The sequence below is a fragment of the Copidosoma floridanum genome, unplaced genomic scaffold (assembly GCF_036245765.1).
Source record: "Copidosoma floridanum isolate Cflo_tuat_1 unplaced genomic scaffold, Cflo_Japanese_pri ptg000001l, whole genome shotgun sequence".
Classification (NCBI taxonomy): domain Eukaryota; kingdom Metazoa; phylum Arthropoda; class Insecta; order Hymenoptera; family Encyrtidae; genus Copidosoma; species Copidosoma floridanum.
This window is the reverse complement of record NW_028321878.1, coordinates 2794098-2812736: the sequence shown is the minus strand read 5'-3', so window position 1 is coordinate 2812736 and position 18639 is coordinate 2794098. Positions and strand designations below refer to the sequence as shown.

At 43.4% G+C, this 18639-nt stretch overlaps 1 protein-coding gene across 2 annotated transcripts in view; it reads left to right on the top strand.

Annotated features, from left to right (window-relative positions):
• Positions 1-18251, top strand: part of LOC106640377 (defective proboscis extension response 14) — a 143883-nt gene extending 125632 nt beyond the window's left edge. For both annotated transcript variants that reach the window (XM_014354400.2, XM_089591600.1), the window contains exons 7-8: positions 5532-5668; positions 17267-18251. In XM_014354400.2, the coding sequence (XP_014209886.2) occupies positions 5532-5668; positions 17267-17364 (235 nt within the window). In that variant the 3' untranslated portion in view covers positions 17365-18251. The remainder of the gene's footprint in view (positions 1-5531; positions 5669-17266) is intronic.
• Positions 18252-18639: the final 388 nt, after the last annotated feature.

Here is an 18639-nt window from a genome sequence, read left to right as displayed (position 1 = left end):
AGTCGGCAGTGCAGGCAAGCGGTGCAGCGTCGTTTACCACCACCACCACCACCACCACCACCACCCTACCGAGGAATTTCATTCCACGGCGGCATTTTTTCCCTCCATTTGGCCCCCCCCCACTCTCTACCCCTTTCTTTCTCCGAGAAACGCGAGCACGCAATATTCCAACTCGCGCCCGAGTAACCTACAAAACTTAAGCCCGTTCCTTTCTTTTTCTCGTTAAGCCTTCCGCGGTTGGGCTCGCTTCTCTCTATTTGTCTTGGACTCCTTTTTTTTTTTTTTTTCTACCCCTACCCCTTTTTGGCTACCCTTTCCTTCTTGTTTTTTTTTTCGCCTAACCTCAGCTGCACTGTAGGGAGCCAAATGCAGGAAACGTACACTTCTCGCGCCCTCCGTTAAGGGAAAAAGTTTTTATGGACTTATCTTTGAACGGCGCTCTCTCGCGCCCGTGGCGGGGTGGTTTTGCGAAATTTATGTCACACGTTTATGGATTTACATCGTGACCTTTTGAGGAAATTGATCGTCAACGATAACGTTTTTTTTTTTTTTTTTGCCTTTCTTCTTTTTGGCTGTAAAACAGAGTTTGCACACCTTTTCTCTAGAAGGAAAACATCTTTGTTTGGCAGCAAAAACCATAGCTTGTGTCAACGTGTAAAAAGTTTGGGATCGATTGTTAGTTTAACGAATAAAGTTTACTTTGCATGTATAAGGCATCACCTTTAAACCTTTAAGAAAAAAAAAAAAAAAAAAAAAAAAAAGAAAGGAAAGGAAAATCCCCAACTATTCATAAACTCGTATTTCTCCATGACATAGCCCAACGTATTTACCGTAAAAGGAGTACTCTCCCAGCGAAACCGGCTAGAAAAAGCTGTGTCGAGTTCAGTTTTTTTTTTTTTTTTTTTTTTTTTTTTTTTTTTTTTTTTCACATCGTGTTTTCGCGGAGCACGAATACTCTGGGCCCCTGAATATTTAATACAAGCTTATGTACGTGCGTATCTATATGTACATATATATATACTTTCGTACGTAGAGGACTAATCCAATAGCCGTGTGGCAGCAACTTAGCCTGTACATACATGCACTATATACATGGGTCTGTAGATCCAGGAATCGAGAGCTGAATCGAGAGCTCCGTGCTGGGTGCATTATATTACCCAAGTCGTCCATTCAATCAGATCGTCTCGGCTATCCGTTTCCCCTCTCCCACATACATTAGCCTCCCCAACACGATGGCTGGCACGTGTGTATACACACGTACAGTACACATACACATTATAGGGCGGAGAACTGGAGTGTACGGTGTACTTAGCGTTTCTCAAAGGTACACGCGTACACCTTGCCCAGCTCGCAAATACACACGCATCCGTTTTACGCCGCTGATTAATATCGCTTGTACTACTTGTGTATTAACAACGAATAGGCACGGTAGGGGTGGGTTGGCGGTGCGCCTGCGGGCATCTCGTATACCTGCAATTGGTGCCAGTGTGGTACGAGAGTACAAAGCAAAGCTCAAGACCGCGGCTATATCGTGCATCATGCCGGTATACGCACGTCGTTCAGTTAACTGCGCCCACGGCTAGGTGGACTCGGTAACGCTCGGATCTGTGTATGCGCAGTGGAGTACCGATGCACCCAAAGATACACGCGTAAGTAAAGTAAACTAACGCCCGGCCAATCGATTTGGCACTGACACTGTATACGTGTAATTGCAGCGCAATAAGCCAAGCGAACTATTATCGACGAGGCTTTTACACATCGGGCTTCCGTTTCTTGATTTACCCGATCAGTGAAGTGCATGGCTTGCGTCCGTATAAAAAACAAACCCACCCCACGGGGTTTTCCCCATCCTAACTCATGTCCAAACCCCAAACGTTGTTTACAACAACACGCTGTAATTCATAATGTCACCGTTCTATGGGAAATCCATCCTCTCGGCGGAGGAAGTAAACGTCTCCAGCCTCGGTGAGGCGCGCGAGAGGCAAAGCCAAGCGAGAAAACGTCTCGGTTGTATGCGCAGCCACGTTCGGCATCGCCGGCAGAGGAAATCTTTATGCGCGTCACCGCGCGGGTTTCGGTGGCCGAGTCAACTCGATGAAGAGAGCGCCCAAACCCCACTATATCGGCGAGAGAAGAGCTCAAATCTTCGAGTTCTCGGCTGATGCATGGCCACTTGCTTATTTTCATCGGTAGTTTATGAGGAAATTCCCGCGCGTGTACAGCCTACTTTTGAGATTATGTGTGAAATATTGTACTCTGAACTGTGTTTTCCTCGTTTTGGCGCTAACGTGTTTTCACAAACTATGTTTTCTACTAAATCTTCATACCCCCACACTCTGACTCTTCTCGATCGTTAAAGTATACATATTTTCCTACAAAAAACAAATAATATAAAAATACCGAAGTAAAAGTCCCTTCGTTCTCCAGTCAATTTTGAAAAGTATCGGCAGTAAGCTAAGCCAGTGTAGCTGCTGTTGTTGCCCCACCCATGGAAAAAGCACTCGTGGTGCGTTTAAGCGCTATCTCGATTTACCCATGCAATTTTACGCGAATTTTTCCTGTGCACGCCTCATTTATTCGCGCCTGTGAGCAGATCTGGGAACCGTGGATGTAGAAGACTTGGTTTCGTGGAAATATCTTCCTTTATTCTTTTTTTCCCCCCGTTCATCCGTCATCGCTGAAAAAGTCGGAAAGAAAAAAACAGAGAGGGAGTCTGTAAATGAATAACAGCGCGCGGGGAACGGAACAGAAGACGCCGAGGGAGGGAAAAAAGATGCCGTCATTCACTCTCGCGCTCGCGACCTGAAAGACTCGTGAAAGCTCCTTGAGCCATGTATACGTGAAGAGTGTTCTTAAAGGCTTTCCACGGGAATCCAAAGAAGAGCGTGATAAAACGTTTGCATGCGCCCCCCCCTCCCCTTTGCCCCGCTCCCCGTCATCTTTCCTTTTATTTATTTCCTTTCCTTTCGACACGCGCGCCTTGCCGACCTTAAACTCTTGTCTGCTCCGTTTGGATCTATTGTTTTCCATTTTACCCCGAGTTTGATTTATTTTAACCTTTGGGATGAAATTTCAACTGATATCGGCTCGTGTTTAGTGTAAAGTAGTACAGGTACGCGTATGGTCAGCCGCATGATTAAACATTTCCACGGTTTGGGAACCGATTAATTAAACTTTTTCCACTTTCCTAAATGTAATTTATTACTACAAGAAATGATTGTGATTGGCAGTGATATTTCATGAAAATCCAAGTTTCAGGTTAACTGTGACGCAAAACCTGGCAACTACGGGAAACTCGAGTATATTTTACGAGAACAAAGATCAAGCCCTGCTCATCGAGAGCCTCTGATAAATCCCGGCAAGACGCGTCTTTCTCCTGCATAACGAGAGTCACGATGTACACCCACCGTCGCTGGATTTCATTTCGAAAAGCCCTTCCTTTTATAATTTAATTGGATGATGCAAGATAGGGAGCTTTATGCTTCCACCGTGTTCTCCGGTTAAGTGGCTCTTCGTCAGCGGGCATATGCGATGCTGCAAAGAAAACAATGTTCTAGATGCCATAGTAATAAAAGCAGTGGGCGTATACGTGTACATGCACCCACTGCACGCTATAACGCCAAAATAAAGCGGATGCACGGTATTGGTTGTTGCAGGAGCTTTATCGTGCCGGTGACGAGGAGTAAGGGCCGTTTCAGAGCGTAAATTTTATACCAAAACAAAATCAATTTACGTTATCGTTATCATAGTCATGGATAAAGTTTATTATTACTGGATTAGGAACACATTATTACCTTGGGCTCTGCTCGATATTCTGATAGCTTGTGTACATAGCTTCCGTTTAAACCGGATTTATATATGCATATTATGTGTGTGCGCGTCTGGAAATTTTTCCGCGACGCAATTTCAAGCGCAAACAAAAGCAGCTCCGAGGCACCTCTTCAATGTGTACTACGCTCTCGCTTACATAAAGAACGAATCGGATGGGTAAATGGAGCTTCGTTGTTTTACGATATTGTTATTTAGCGAAACAATGCGTTATCGTAAACAAACGTGAATTATCAAACTTGCGGCGAATAAAAGTCTTAAAAAAAAATGTTTCAACGAAATGCCGGTCAATCAAGTGAGTTTAAAAATCAAGTACAAGTAACGATGCGAATGCCGAAAGCTGTCCAGTAGCGAAGGATCGTGAGCGGGGGTTCAGTGGCGCGCTCGCAAAAAGAAAGAGGTCCACTGTCAGCTCCGTGGAGAACAAAGCAGCGGCAGCAGCTCGAGCGGAGAGCTTTTTCCCGCGAATTAGCCGAGAGGCAAAAATGAGGAGGCTCTTTCCGCCCGACCAGTCTCTGCCAAGTCCAGGAGCCCCGGCGCGGTGTCCGGCTTGATTTATACGCACCGCGAGTACTTTAAAAGTTGGGCGGAGAGCAAGAGAGAGAGAGAGAGGAAGCAGCGCGTAAAAAAGAAGGACGGCGCGTTAAAGTTGCATTAAAGTAAAAGTAACCTCCGCGCGGATGGTTCTCGGCCACTCGCATTGTATTAAGAGGAGAGAGCCTGACTGCGGCGCTTGACGTTAAGGGAGGGGGCGAACGAGCTTTTGCGTTTTGTGTATGCTCGAGCGAGACTCAGCCGAGTAGAAGGCAAAAATTAATATGATCACCGTGCAGATACATTTTTCCTTGTGACATCTTCAATGGGTACATACGAGAGAGCTTTCATTTTAGAAAAATTAATTTACAATGCTTTTTAATCAACATGTATTGTATGATACACGAATCTTTTTGATTTAATCATCGATAACATTTGAAAAAAACTTGATTTTTCTGATAAATACTAACGAGGCGAGCTCTTTCATTTGGTATACATTTTTTCGTGGCAGGTTCAATGAAGAAGTTCGATAAAAAACTCGACGCGCATCGCCATTAATTATCAGCGATGGCTGTTTGACCAGCGTGTAAACATTCAAAGGACGTGCGTGTGTGAGAAAGTGGGCGAGTGACAATCTCTGTAAATATTTGTCGTCTTTTTTTTTTCCGAGACACAGTTGAATAAAAAGCTGCAAAAAGAAAGGGAAACGTGAAAAACACACGAACGGACGCGCGTGTCGGACATGCGTATTTACAAGTTTAAAGAGCGACACGGGCGTCAAAGAGACACCCGTTGGCACTGACGGGATAATTAACTCGAAGGTAAATCCGGAACCATGCACGAGGGGGTGAATTTACTTTTTTTTTACTCCTCTTTGTTTTTCACCCTTCTTTTCGTGTACACTACAAGCAGCTTTGCCGGAAAAGATGAGCTGCCGATGAGTAAGTGCTACAAGTGTCGCTCTACTACTTTCATGTGCACCTAAACAATTTTATACTAGTTATCATAGTTATAACCACCGTTATTAATAATCATCGCAGCGAAATTGATACTCTCGAAACTTAAACAATAATAATAACAATAATAATAATAACAACAATGAAATAAGTATAATTCAGTTGTCTGAGCTTGAAAGCGAAGAGTGTATCCCTGCGTTCTGTCTGTTGCAGCGTGAAAACCGACATGGGCGCCGAGGGGGCGGTCTCGCGGCTGTACATAGCCAACGCCCACAGAAACGACAGCGGCAACTACAGCTGTTCGCTGGTGGATGTTGCCAGCACCACTGTATCCGTCCACGTTTTAAACGGTCAGTATATTCCAATATTATTCACCTCCCGACTCACCTACCCCCTCAACCTTCCATTATCCCTATTATCCGCGTGCCCCCCCCCCGTACGTTTTCCTCTTGCATAATGCATGGCCTACCACTACTCGGCTGTTTTTGAAATCAACGGCTATTATGACCCTTGAAACTCTTTGATTTTCCACGCATCGTCCATTTATAATGTTTAACACCTCGTGACAAAGAACAACAGCACACGGCCACTCCTGTATAATCCAGATTACGAAAACTAATGGCCGATCAAAGATAACGCGAGGATAAAAAAAAAAAAAGGAAAATCCATGAGCTAATTTAGCGTTCGCGCGCACGCGGTGCATGTAATCACTCAAGTGTGCTTTATGCCCTGTTTCGGAGAGCTTGGCCTCTTTGTCTCTCTCTTAGTGTATATATTATTGCACCACCACCCACTAGCACTAACAAACTACCCGAACTGTACACGCTCGCGCGATAAAATAGAGACGATGGCGCAGCTATACATTTCCTCGGAGCTCCACGTATATATACGCGTGCACATACAGCCCCCCGCGCGTGCGATTTTCTCACTCCTTCTGCCTCGGCTATACCACCGGCGCGTTTATTTCCTTGGCTATGCGGTAATCGCTGCGCAGCTGATACCGTTATAACTTTGTAGCTGCCGCAGCGGGGGGCTGTACTCGAACTCGTTGTGGTGAACGTACGAAGCGTGTCACCGTGGAATGAGACTCCATTGCGCTGTGGCTGCTGATTTTTGAGGAATAGTAATAATAATAACCACTTCCTACGATCTGATTGTTCGAGGCTCTGCACCCATGACATTTTTACTTTACAGCGGTTTTGCCATTGACGGGTAGTTTTTTGGCAGAGCCCTTGCGACGAGCTTGCGTTATCGCGAGTGTCACTAAGCGAATATCGTGGATGGTTATTGTTTCGAGTCTTTTCCTCGTAAAATCGTCGTTACATCGAATGATCGATCGAAAGGTTGAACGAGCGCCGGAGTCGGGGAACGATTGCGTCTCGGCGAGATAAAACGGCGCACGAGTCCCAGGAGCGGTGGAAAGAAAAAGAGGAGACTGGGGCTCGTTTGTCTCGCTCCCTTCCTGGCTTTACTCTCTCTTGAGCAGCGAGGAGGAGTCTCCGGCGTTCGTTTACTCCCCTTGCTTCCGAGATGCCGATATCATTTTCCACTTCTCTCTCGGTAATTGATTTTCTCCGGGGCCATTCAGCCACCAGGACTGCCTGTGCACGTACACACACACACACACACACACACAGTGCACTCGAACGAGAGTACCCGAGTCTCCCTCTGTTCGGTACGTCGAGAGATGCCGTGCCTGCATCTGATGGAAGAATCACGATCGCGCGAATGGAAAAACAGCGACTGCCAGCCGTTTTATTAAAATAATAAGAGATGCGCGTTTCTATGTCTCGATTGGGAAATCTGCGCTTGCCGTATTGCCGTGGATTCAAAACATTGGAGTTTTACGATGCTTTTTCGAACAAAAAATTTATCTCCTGATTGATGAGATCGACTTGAGCAATGTTTTTCTGAAACAATACGGGAAAGCTGTACAGTACGAAATACTTTGGTTACGTATCGTACGAGTAAGTTTATGCCATTGGTGGGTTGTTTAGTCTGTGGACCTTTTTGTATACGTATTTTTTTTTTTTTACTGTCAGTTTATTCATTGAATCGTTGTTTATACGGCTGTGATGACATTTTTGAACTTAACACTCTTGGATCTTGGAAATTCGGTAATACGATGGCTTTTGAAAATGTACTTTTTCTTCGAGTTTAACAATAACGTACGACGATTTTCCGCTCGACTGAATTTTTATTCGCGTTTTCGAAAATTTACAATTCTCGTCGCGCTCGTCAAATGCATACTTACTTTTCAATAGAGCGCATTACGAACAAAATTCTCATGCACTCGAGACTTCTAACATACACGTACACATATTATACATGCGCTCTCTATCTTTCTCCGTCGGCAGTCACCCAGATTATTCTGATCGATCGCGCGAGAGAGTGCATGTACGAGCTCGAATCGCATGTAATTGTACTCTTCGTGCGAAGATTTTTCCTGTCGTGTATCCTCTATAAGCACTTTTTTTTTATTTCCACGTTTTTTACACACGATGTTTACTACGATTTCATCTAACTTCAATCCCTTTGCTTTGTCACTGGTAAGTCAACAGTACACGTAATGGATTAGTAAACAACTAAAAAAGTAATGATATGCTTTCATTCGCTACGTAGAGTGAACCTCATAGGTATTATAACTATTCCCATGATACATTAAAATTAAACTAAAATTATTGAACTATCTCATACTGTATTCCGTAACAATGAAAGTGTAAGCTTTTAAAGCAAACACAAGACCGATATGATCAATCGAAAAAAAACTAATCTGCACTCTTGAAAGTATAATCGAACTATACCACCAGCAAAATAAATAAAATCTAGAGCCTCAGTAAAATTTATTAGGACATTATGCATCGAGTGCGTAAACAAAAGTGTTGATATTGTCCCCCAACCAAGACAATCTTGCACACGAATGGGAGCCAAAGTATGAGAAATTATCATCATCAGAGCATAGATTACAGTTCACAAATACTAATCAATTTATATGTGATAATATATAGTGATACAATATTGTGGTACGAGCATATCACCATTTACATAATGTCTGACTATAATCGAACCATACTACTTTTACTAACTAAATCAACCAAATAAAGGAAATTTAATCAAAAACAGTTTTATGGGTGTCCAAAAACATTAATAATATCAAGAGCATACATACGATATGAAATCTTTAAAAAAAAAAAAGCCTTACGCTAGTTTATCACATAAACATTGAGTTCTCCGTTACGGTATACAACCAAAAACTTTATCCCCCTCCATTTTCCGGTACGCCCATCTACTCTTTCTTTCGATCATACTTCCAAACAACTGGTTTTTCACTGCTTCTACAAGGTACGTAAGCTATGCGTATACACACGCGTGTCACACGAGAGCTAACTTCGCGTAACTTTCAAATTTATTTCGTTTCACGTGCTTCGTTTTTTTTGTTCTTCCGTCAGTTACTTTTTTCTCCCTCCCTCTCTCTTCTTTTTACTCTTTCTTTCTTTGTTTTTTAGGCACATATGCACGCGTGTGTGTTCCTCGAGTTCGTACACAACGCAGTGTTTCGCGTATTCCGTCGACACGTACATAATCTCGACTCGGTCGCATGGCGTATTCATGGAAAAGTTCTTTCAAAATATTCACGCGACCTATTTCCCCTCCCCCAAAACATCTGCACTGTCTGTCTCCTTACCAGCGTAGTAGCGTGGGGGCACGCGTGCCAAATTTCAATCCGTCCTCTCGCTTCTTCATTCCCCCCAACAAGTAAAGTTCGCGCGTTGTTTCCCGCGAGAAGTAAAACTTCCGTATTCGCGCCAGTGGAAAACCTCCGCCCATTGAGTATACGCACGGTTTAAGTAGATCGACACAAAACGGGTGGACGAACAGCAGGGGCGGGATGATTCTCGATGAGGGAATTTCGCGCGGTTTGGCATTTCACGCTTACGTCCTTACTAGAGCGTACCCGAGGGCGCCTGTGGATTTTCGAGAGTTTCACTGCGTGGCCAATTTAGAGGTTTTGATGTTCACCGTACCGATGGTGGTGGCGTGGGGTCGAGTTATATTATTGATCTGCGATGTATGCCGACAGTGATTGTGGTTGCAGCTTTTGATTCAACAGAATAGCATCTCGCCGTGATGTTACGTTGACAGGGATGCTCGTACCTACGCAGGAATGAGCACCAACACGATAGTTTGACCAGCTCTTGGCAGTTTTATTGTCTTCCTGAACATGATTAACATGAATGGATGAAAGGGTATCAGCTCGTACCTATGCCAAAAACTCGACCGATCGAGTTTCCTCGTCAGCCAAACGTGGTACGTGGACAAAAGGAAAGAGGTCCAACTGTTGTGCTCATCATCGACCTACTGGTGATGCAATAGGCCGGAGATAAAGGGCGAGGGAGTAATTGTACTGTACCCCTGTCGACGGTATCTTATCACTGCTAGCTTTTCCGTCCGCAACGTGGGGGAAATGGAAAAGACAAAAAACAATGAACAAAACGACAACAATTCTCTAGCTGTGCTGGATTTGTGAGCAAATAGCACTGGTCTATTTTTTGTTTGTTTATCTCATCATGAGAGTGAACTCGTAAACGCCAATGTAGCGCATACAGGGGCTAATGGTTGGGGGGGTACGTTTGATGGACCCTGAGCTCTTGAAAATGTATTTTTAAAGCACAAAAGTGTAGCTCGAAGTAAAATAGGGGCGCGGTTGGGCAAAGGGACGATACGGGCCGACGATGATTTAAAAAATGTCGGGGGCCAAGTGATACTGCTGTCGCAGTGAAAAAGTTTTGATGAACGTTGAATTGAGTTTCGAAATGGATACGTAGGTAGTTATCGATTTTCCGCTGAAATAGTCCGCGCGAAAACAGTTGGCCGATCGGTTATCCAAGTTTTACCGTTAAAATTTATAGTTTCTCATCGCAAAGTGGTCACCATGGCTGAAGCGCGGTATATATGTGTATATTTACCAAGGGAACTTTTTAATAAATAACGATGAAAACGTACAAAAAAAAAAAAAAAAAAAAAAAAACACCGACACATCCTCGATCCACTCGAAACACACGTAGCAATAATCACGACTAATCCGTGACAAATCGAACGTGCACCGTCCGAATGGAACGTACAAAGTTGAATGAGAGGACCTAAACTTTTTCAACCCCGTCGAACGAGCTACTTAACGCGCGACGGAGTACAGAGCGAGCACCCCCTTTCGCACTCCAAGTGCAGAGAGAGCTTGTGGCTGCTTGGGCTATTTCAACCGATTGTCACGCGCCGCGCATTAATAACAGCCAACCGCGAGGCTGTCCCGCTTCGTCTGGTTTCCCAGCTCAACTTTTTCTATCTCTGCGGCCGGCACGTTTTACCGCTACTACACTCGGGCTCCTTCCCCTTGTTTCTACCGTGACGTGAACGGAGTTCGTAAGGTGCAGTTAACACGAGCTTTGTAACACACTGGGTTGGGGCGACGGTGGTGGCGGTTACGCATCCCACCTGGAAAGTTTTGACCCCGTAATGACTCACTTTGCATTAACACGCCGCTGATGGCGTCGCGGGAGGGACTTAATTAATGGGAACTACCGTACTCCTCCCGCATGTACTACTACTGCTAATAGTACTACTCTTCCATAGAAATTCGTTGCTCCATGTAATACTCGTAATATCGATGGCTTTACTGACAAAGTACAGTCATTCAAAGTGCACGTGACGACCCAGTTAGCTTGCGTTTATCAAGAAATCGAAATTAGTGAGTCCTCGGGTACCTGTTACAACGTAATGGATCGTCATACCATATGAAATAGTATTGTGATCGCATAGTAATGATCCAAATACAGGGTCTGATTATACAGTTACAATGGTAAACGTGAAAAAGAGTCGTTGGAACTATACTGATTGGATTGCGTGCAATTCTCTGCACACGCGGGCGTAATGTATTGGAGCAGCGTACATTTATAAAGGGGTGTATCCATACGTAGAAGGTGGCGAGCTTTGGGAGGATCCCGAAGCACTTGGCAAGCAAGTGGCCGAAATCCATTTGAGCTCCCTGCACGAGTCTATTGCCTTCGCTGGTGTGCTACGCGGACGATGCTTTGCCTATACCCATACGTACTTCCCCACCCCCGTTCTCTCTCGCACCTAGCTAGAGTAAGCACTGTATTTTGAGGAGCGAGAGCGATAGAGGGTGGACCAAAGTGGAGGGGCCTGTGAGCCCTAGTCAATGTCGTGGAAAGATGTTCATCGGCGTTAAGGCTACTGCGGCCACTGCAGCTGCGGAGGAACAGAGCTAGGACTCGAACTCGCTGGGATAATGTAGGGCTGTTCGGCAGAAGTTGACCGGTATCGCCTCGGCAATAAACAATTGTAATCGCGTCGGGGCTCATTGGCCTGCAGCCAGAACTGCCTCTGCCCCAGCCCACTTCTCATCGTTCGCTATCTCTTACGTGGGCACTACTAACTTTCTGATTCCGTCCTTGCCTCTCCGTGCTCCGCAGTGGCGGAGTTTGAAGCAACGGCTGGAATCGCCCGAGGTCTCATTTGTCCCTTTTCACAGGCTCGCCACTATCGTGTGCGCTCGCTGTACATCACGGCTGCTGGTTTTTTTTTTTTTTTTTTTTTGCGCTTCTTTTTCGCCATACTTACTACACGTGGTCCCAAACTCACCAACTGTTATGTTGAACTAACCTTGTTCGCCAACACACAAAGTACACCGAACAAGCTTATGTGCATTGTTTTTTGTCCCCTCTGCCTTATTTGCTTTGCAAATGGTATTCGTGCATGGGCTACATTGTTTCATAAATTCAATAATATATTAGATTCCCGTTTTGTATTGGATCAAAAAAGTAAATGTTTTTAAAATTGCCTTGGATCCACCGTGTTTTGTTTGCTTTGCAAGTATTTAGTGCGCTTGTACAGTTGTACATTGTGTATTCCATTTATACATGCAAGTATTTTTTATTCATAATAACAAGATGCTCGTAAATTATTTGCTATTGATTTTTAGAGCCTTATTTGCTTGTCAAGTAGTATAGCTCGACTTTAGTCAGACATGAAATCAGATCAAGTGTGTCAATACGTACTTTGATTTCCGTGCAAGTAGTATAGCTCGGTTATAGTCATCCACTGAATATATTGTTTCGTCGATGTAGTAGTAGTATACTAGAGGCAAATATGTTTTATTACACGAAACAATAAGACTCTCGTAAATTGGTTTTGATTCTCTGTGCTTCGTTTTCTTTGCAAGTAGTATTCCTTGATTATGATCAGATATCATGTACATTGTCTTGTATTATTTTTATACTATGAAAACACTTTTTTATTACATAAACAAGATACTCGTGGATTGTTTTCGATACGGTACGCATCGACTATATCCAGATGACTTGTACATTATTTCCTGACTTCCATACAACCATTCGTAGTCAAATATTATAAATATCGTCACGTCGAGTAGTAAGAATTACTTTCATTAAATTGTCGTATTTGCTTCGCAAGTAGTGTAGTACGATTATAGTCATACTTTTGCACTGAAGTTCACTTGAATAAACTTTTGTAATCTTAAAAACAACGATATTAACAGTAGTAATGGGTAGGGATGAAACCGTAATTACACAGAGCTCGAGTGTAGTTATACGCGGGAAACATACACGCGTACGAGTGCCCTTGCACACACGAGAACAGACAGTGGCAGCGATATTGCCCGTAGCCGCATTATTTTACGATTCGAAATCACGCAAAGCAATTGTTCGAGCGAGGGGGGAGGCCAATTAAAATTTCAGCGCGAAACAGAGAGGCAGCATCGCTTCATTAGCAAAGATACAGAGTTAACCTCGTATACAGTTATAGAGTTTGCAAGTACTCCTCCCCCCCACCGCCGTTGGTGCTCTCAGGGGGCTCCCACTGCCTCTTATCCAACGGCAAACGGCGTTGCAAATGTGCGGTTATCTTGACTCTGCGTAAGCGCGCATATGCATCCGGTGCTTTGTAGAAAAGGAAGCTCACAGTTCTCCTTGTCGTTACTACGGAGTTTGCTGAATAAAGACGAAACGAGGAGGAAACGAAGAGCCACAGCGACGCCTGTGCTTCGAGCGCAACACGCCAAGAGAATTTTCTACTCTCTTTCTTAGCCGCCCAAGACTAAAATCCCAAGAGCGCACTCGAATTTTCATAATCCATCTTCACTTTTTCATTCGTCGAATGTATACGGGCCTTGGCTCGTCGCACGATGCATAATAAACGAGCGTGCGCTCGCAAGAGAAGAAGCCGCTCAACAAGAAGTTCCAAATAAATGCTAGTCGTTCTTATTTGCTTCCACCTTGTTTACCTATCCTTTCACAAGTAGATCCAACGAATGCGATTCTTTCAAAAACAGCTTTTATTCTCTCTAATTGGGAGATGAGCAAAATTTCCTTAGTTGCATTTATTACCCGTGTACCTGTAATTTTGTTCGTTGAGGGTACGTTTGACGATGCTCTTGGAGATACGTTGAATGGAGTGTAGTCGGGGAGGAGCGGAGGAATGTTGAGTTACGTTTTCAAAATATATCCTGGGTAAATCGTAGCTAAGGGCCTCGGCTCGAGAAAAGAAAAGGCTCGGGATCAGCCACGAGCGATTCCGTGGTAGGTAGTTGTACAAAAAAAAAGAGAAAATAATGGCAGCCCGGCCTTGCTCGACCAAAGTCCACCGAATGTAGACGATACGCGTTCCTCCTCTACTTTTCCTCTGCCTCGTATTATTCACGATCCCGTAACACACGGGCTTTTTGAAGCTTATACGAAATTCAAGAGCAAAGGCGGGATATTGTACACGAGTATTACGATCCAAGAAATACACGCAAGCTCATTTTGCGAGCAGTCAGTTGTAGTGGTAAAAAAAAAAAAAAATACGCTAGGGCGCTCTCTCGTTGGTTGTTTTCAACTCGACAGCTGTATTCTTTCAATTAGGCGTGATGGGGATATCTTTTCTCTCGCGCGCGAGTATATGCAAAACAGGGACCGGAACTAGTTCGCCGATGGTGGAAGTGCCCGTAATGTCGGGGTGTAATTAAAGCGCAGAGCGTAGCGGTGGTCCAGGAGGCTTGGAGCTTTTATCCGTCCATGGAAAGGAGTGGGCCAGATAATCGCTGAAAGGCGCAAACAAAGCCGTAAATTTTTCTTGCCCCCCCCCTCCCTTTAGCAGGTGATTTTGGTGTTGTCTCTTTTTCGCTTTAATGCTCCAAGAGAACTTTCACCTGCTCTTACTTTACTTCTGGGAAGTGAAATAATTGTCAGTGGTCGGGAAGGCTTCGAAATAATTGTGTATACAATGGGCTCGTGCCCGAGTTGGAATTTTTACGAGATATTTGTTTACTCCTGTTGCAACGAAAGTAGGTTAATGAGATGATGTAACGTACCTATGGAGCCCCAGATGCAATGTGTATGAGCAAGAACTAGTGCTTTTTGAGCTTACGTTTCCAGCAATTTTACGAAAAGCTGCAGTTTACGTTTTCACTTGTCTCGTGAGTGCACCTTTTTTTCATACTGCAGGAAAAAAAAAAAAAAAAAAAAAAAAAGAAAAAACGTAAATTACGAAAAAATACAAAAGTACCGATGAGCTTCAGCAAACGGTTCAAGATTATGAGATCCCAAAAATAAACCGTATGGTTAGCAGAGCGTCGAAAATTGCGCCTAATTAAGATTAATTCCAGCCAATAACTGTTTCATGGTACATTAAGCGAGACGCGCGTTTTCTCATTCGCTTCACCCAAGCCGTTCTCTCATTCTTCTCGCTTTCTCGTTTTCTTTGCACCGATGGCTGTGAAAATCGTCGTTATTTCTTTTGTTCATTATCAATGTCTCGTTCAAGATAATCGCAATATGTTATATCGTATTATTGATTAATTTGGTTTGTTTAATCGGTTTCGTATCTATTTTTCCCTCTGGTATTTTTCCTCGTTCGTTCATTTTTCATTAATAACTACACGTGAATTTATCTCCCTCACAAAGCCGTAAATAAAGGTAACAATCCCCACGCTCCAACGTAAATTGTCAGCTAGTTTATGACGATCACAGTTGTGCGGTTTGTACACGAGCTATAATCACCGCAATCAGTTCGGTTCATCAAATCACATGGTGGGAAAATCCAGTATATATTGGTTACCTGTGTATCATCACGGAGATGGAGTTCCCATGGATTCACAATATTCGCACAAGTAATTAATTAAAAATGATTTTGGCTGGTACAACAATGGGAGCTCTGTTTGTTAAGAATATTATTTGATTCCACGAATTTATGCGACTCAATTCGAGGACAGTTGTTACGCGAGTCAACTTTTCAATGGACATTGTCTGCAGTACATGAAATTCAAAACTTTAATTAACTTTTAATATTGAAGGAACACATTTATAACTTTGCGGCCTTCGTGGAGTTACATTAATCAAATATTCAAACTGAAAGCACGTCTAATTGGCACGTCCAACTGATAGAGGAGCTCAAATAATAATTATCTCTCGTAATGGAGAGCTTGAATTGAATAATGTAAATCTGTGTGAATTATACAAGCACGCGAATGTTTTTCGAAAAATTCAATCCGATCGTAAACGGCAACAAAGATGAGTCGTGAAAATCCGAGTTCGGTGACTTTTAACGAGGCTACAGGAAAAACAAACTCCTCGTTTATCGGAGAAACTGGGGAAAACTTGTATTCGCAGAAGTTTGTAGAGCCAATGCGCACCTCACCACTCTTGCGAACTTATTCGCTCGCTAGCTTGTAAAAGTGATCACACCTTGTCTGCGTGGGATCCTGATAATTTCGCGACCACGATGAGACTGGGGAAAAATTTGCTCCGCTTGATTTTTTTTTTTTTTTTTTTTTTTTTTTTTTTTCTCTCGAACACTTTTACTCGATCGAGTTTGCAAGAACTCGAACGAGAAATGCTCGCGTGTACTTTTTATAATTTAAATCTCATCAGATTCGTACGAGCCAGGTTTTATTCTAAATAAACTAAAACTCTTCTCTATACTTGGAATACTTTGATAAATTACTTTTTCTGCATATCCAATAAAACGAGCTCTCACATGATATTTTATTTTTGCGAAATAATTTTCTTTTTTTTTTTTCTAAAGAACGTGTCACGTTCCATCCACAATGACACCACGTATTCTCGTACGAATTTCCGGGACCAAGGGGGAATAAAACGAGGCGCTGCATTATTAATTCAAGTTACCCGGTCGAAAATGCCACCATCTTCGCCAAGTTTAATCCCCCCCTTGGTGCAAAAGTCCTCTATCTCGGCGTGGGCCCGAGGACTGCCGCTCCTCCTAATAAGCAATATAAAACCGAGTTTTCCGGAGTAAGTCCGAGACTATAGCGCGTAATACGCTTGGGCACGTGTGTATGAGATTCGCGACAATGGACGTCCCCGGCTTTTGAAAGTTGAGCCCTCTTGGCTCACAATGTATGTATATATAGGCTACGTTGCTGCACACGGAAGAAAGACACGCCACACGAGTCCGCGAAATCGATAGTTACGAGAGCAGAGTAGGCCGCGGTTAAGTGGTCGCTGGACCCCAGAGCGTACCCTCCCCCTAAACTTACGACTTTGACGTGCCGTGGCTAAACTTTTTGCTCCAAAGAACCTTCGGAACAGTTTTTTTCTCATCTGCCCACAATGTTGAAACTCCAGCTATCGCCCCCTTTGTAACATCCGTACTTGTTATTATGATTTTCCCATTATTGCAACTACAAAAGATACATGGGGGCAATTTCACGGAGATATGCCGTAATGTTAGATTTTTCACATGCTGCGTCGAGAATTTTGAGAGCCCAGTTTTATGGTCATGTCCAAAAAGCCCGTGCACGTAAAATCTGGGGAAACGCTGATAGCGTCTTCTCTCGATGAAACAAAAATAACGAAAAAACGCGTTAGTGTAACGAATGAGCTAAAATATAATGCTTGTGTAATTGGGTGTTGCAGGTGAGAATCCAGCGGCTATGCAGCACGGAGCCAGCCAAGGCTTGAGGTCGACGTTCCTGCTGACGATGCTGTTGACGCTGTCGTCTGTGCTGAGGTGACCACGAGGCCTCGACGAGCAGTATCTCACCCTGACCTACTGAATAAAAACCAACCGCCATCGACGAAGTACACCAATCACACGAGCGAATGAGCCGTACCGTTTCGTGCACTAGTGCACGGTAGATCGGGAGCGGAGGGAATCAACATTATTCTCTCGAGGACGTAAAATTTAGTCGGTTAATCGTTGTTGCGTGAGTAAATTTCTGGCCGCGAAAGGTGAGATGATCATTACGAAGACTAAGAGTTCAGAGAGCATAGGTCCAGTTGGACAAAAAACAAAGAAGCATCCTGTTTCTCGACGACAGATTTTTTTATTGCCAAATCAGTCTTAAAAGCCTCGTTGAATATCTTTTTCGAAAACAACATGTTCTTTGCATTATTAAATTTTGCGAAAAGGATGCACAGCTGCGTTAACGAAGCAGCGTACAGGAAGGATCATTGAAAAATAAATATTTATATCCAGAGCCCGAGTGAAAAAATTAAAAAAGTACACGAAGCCCCGCGTGATAATGATACGTATAGGTATAGACTCGCGAGAGAGTATACGCGTGGAAATGTTACGGCCTCTTTCCCCGAGCGGAAAATTAATCTCGAGAGCACAAAGAACACCCACACAGATACAGAGATGTGTCGTTCTTTTGTAAGCAGCGAGTAGCCGCGCATGAATTAATCTTAAATTTTAACTTTAGCATAAGGATATAAATAACACCTTGTACATACGACGTGGTTGGGGATAAAAATGCATACATATATACGTATAGATGAGTGAAAATGAGAGAGAGTGGGAAAAAACGAGTATACAGGTGTGCTGCGCGTGGGAAAAAGGCGCTCCTGGTGTTGTAAATATATTACGTAAGCACGTAAGCCCCAGAGTTGCTAGAAATAAGGTAACTGCAGCCCTGGTTTTTTTTTTTTTTTTTTTTTTCGCCGATCGCGTTGCCAGAGAATGTACACACATCTGTAGCACCAGGAAAATCATCAATTAAGTTTCGACGTTGTCCTTTGGCTGAACAACAAATTTACCAACAAGAAACACGTGCTTATCAATTACCGTTTGTATCAGGAAGGTATCTAATACCACTTTTTTTTTTTTTAATCCTGATTCCTAATTGATTTCAAATGTCGAAAAATTCAATTGTCGATAAAGCTTGTTTCAAATATTCACAAAGAACGACTGAGTACTTGATAATAGATAAAAAAAAGTAGCTTCAACGTGAAGTTTGCATTATTCTCTATTACTTGTAGAAAAAACGTATTCTCTAACAGTCCAATAT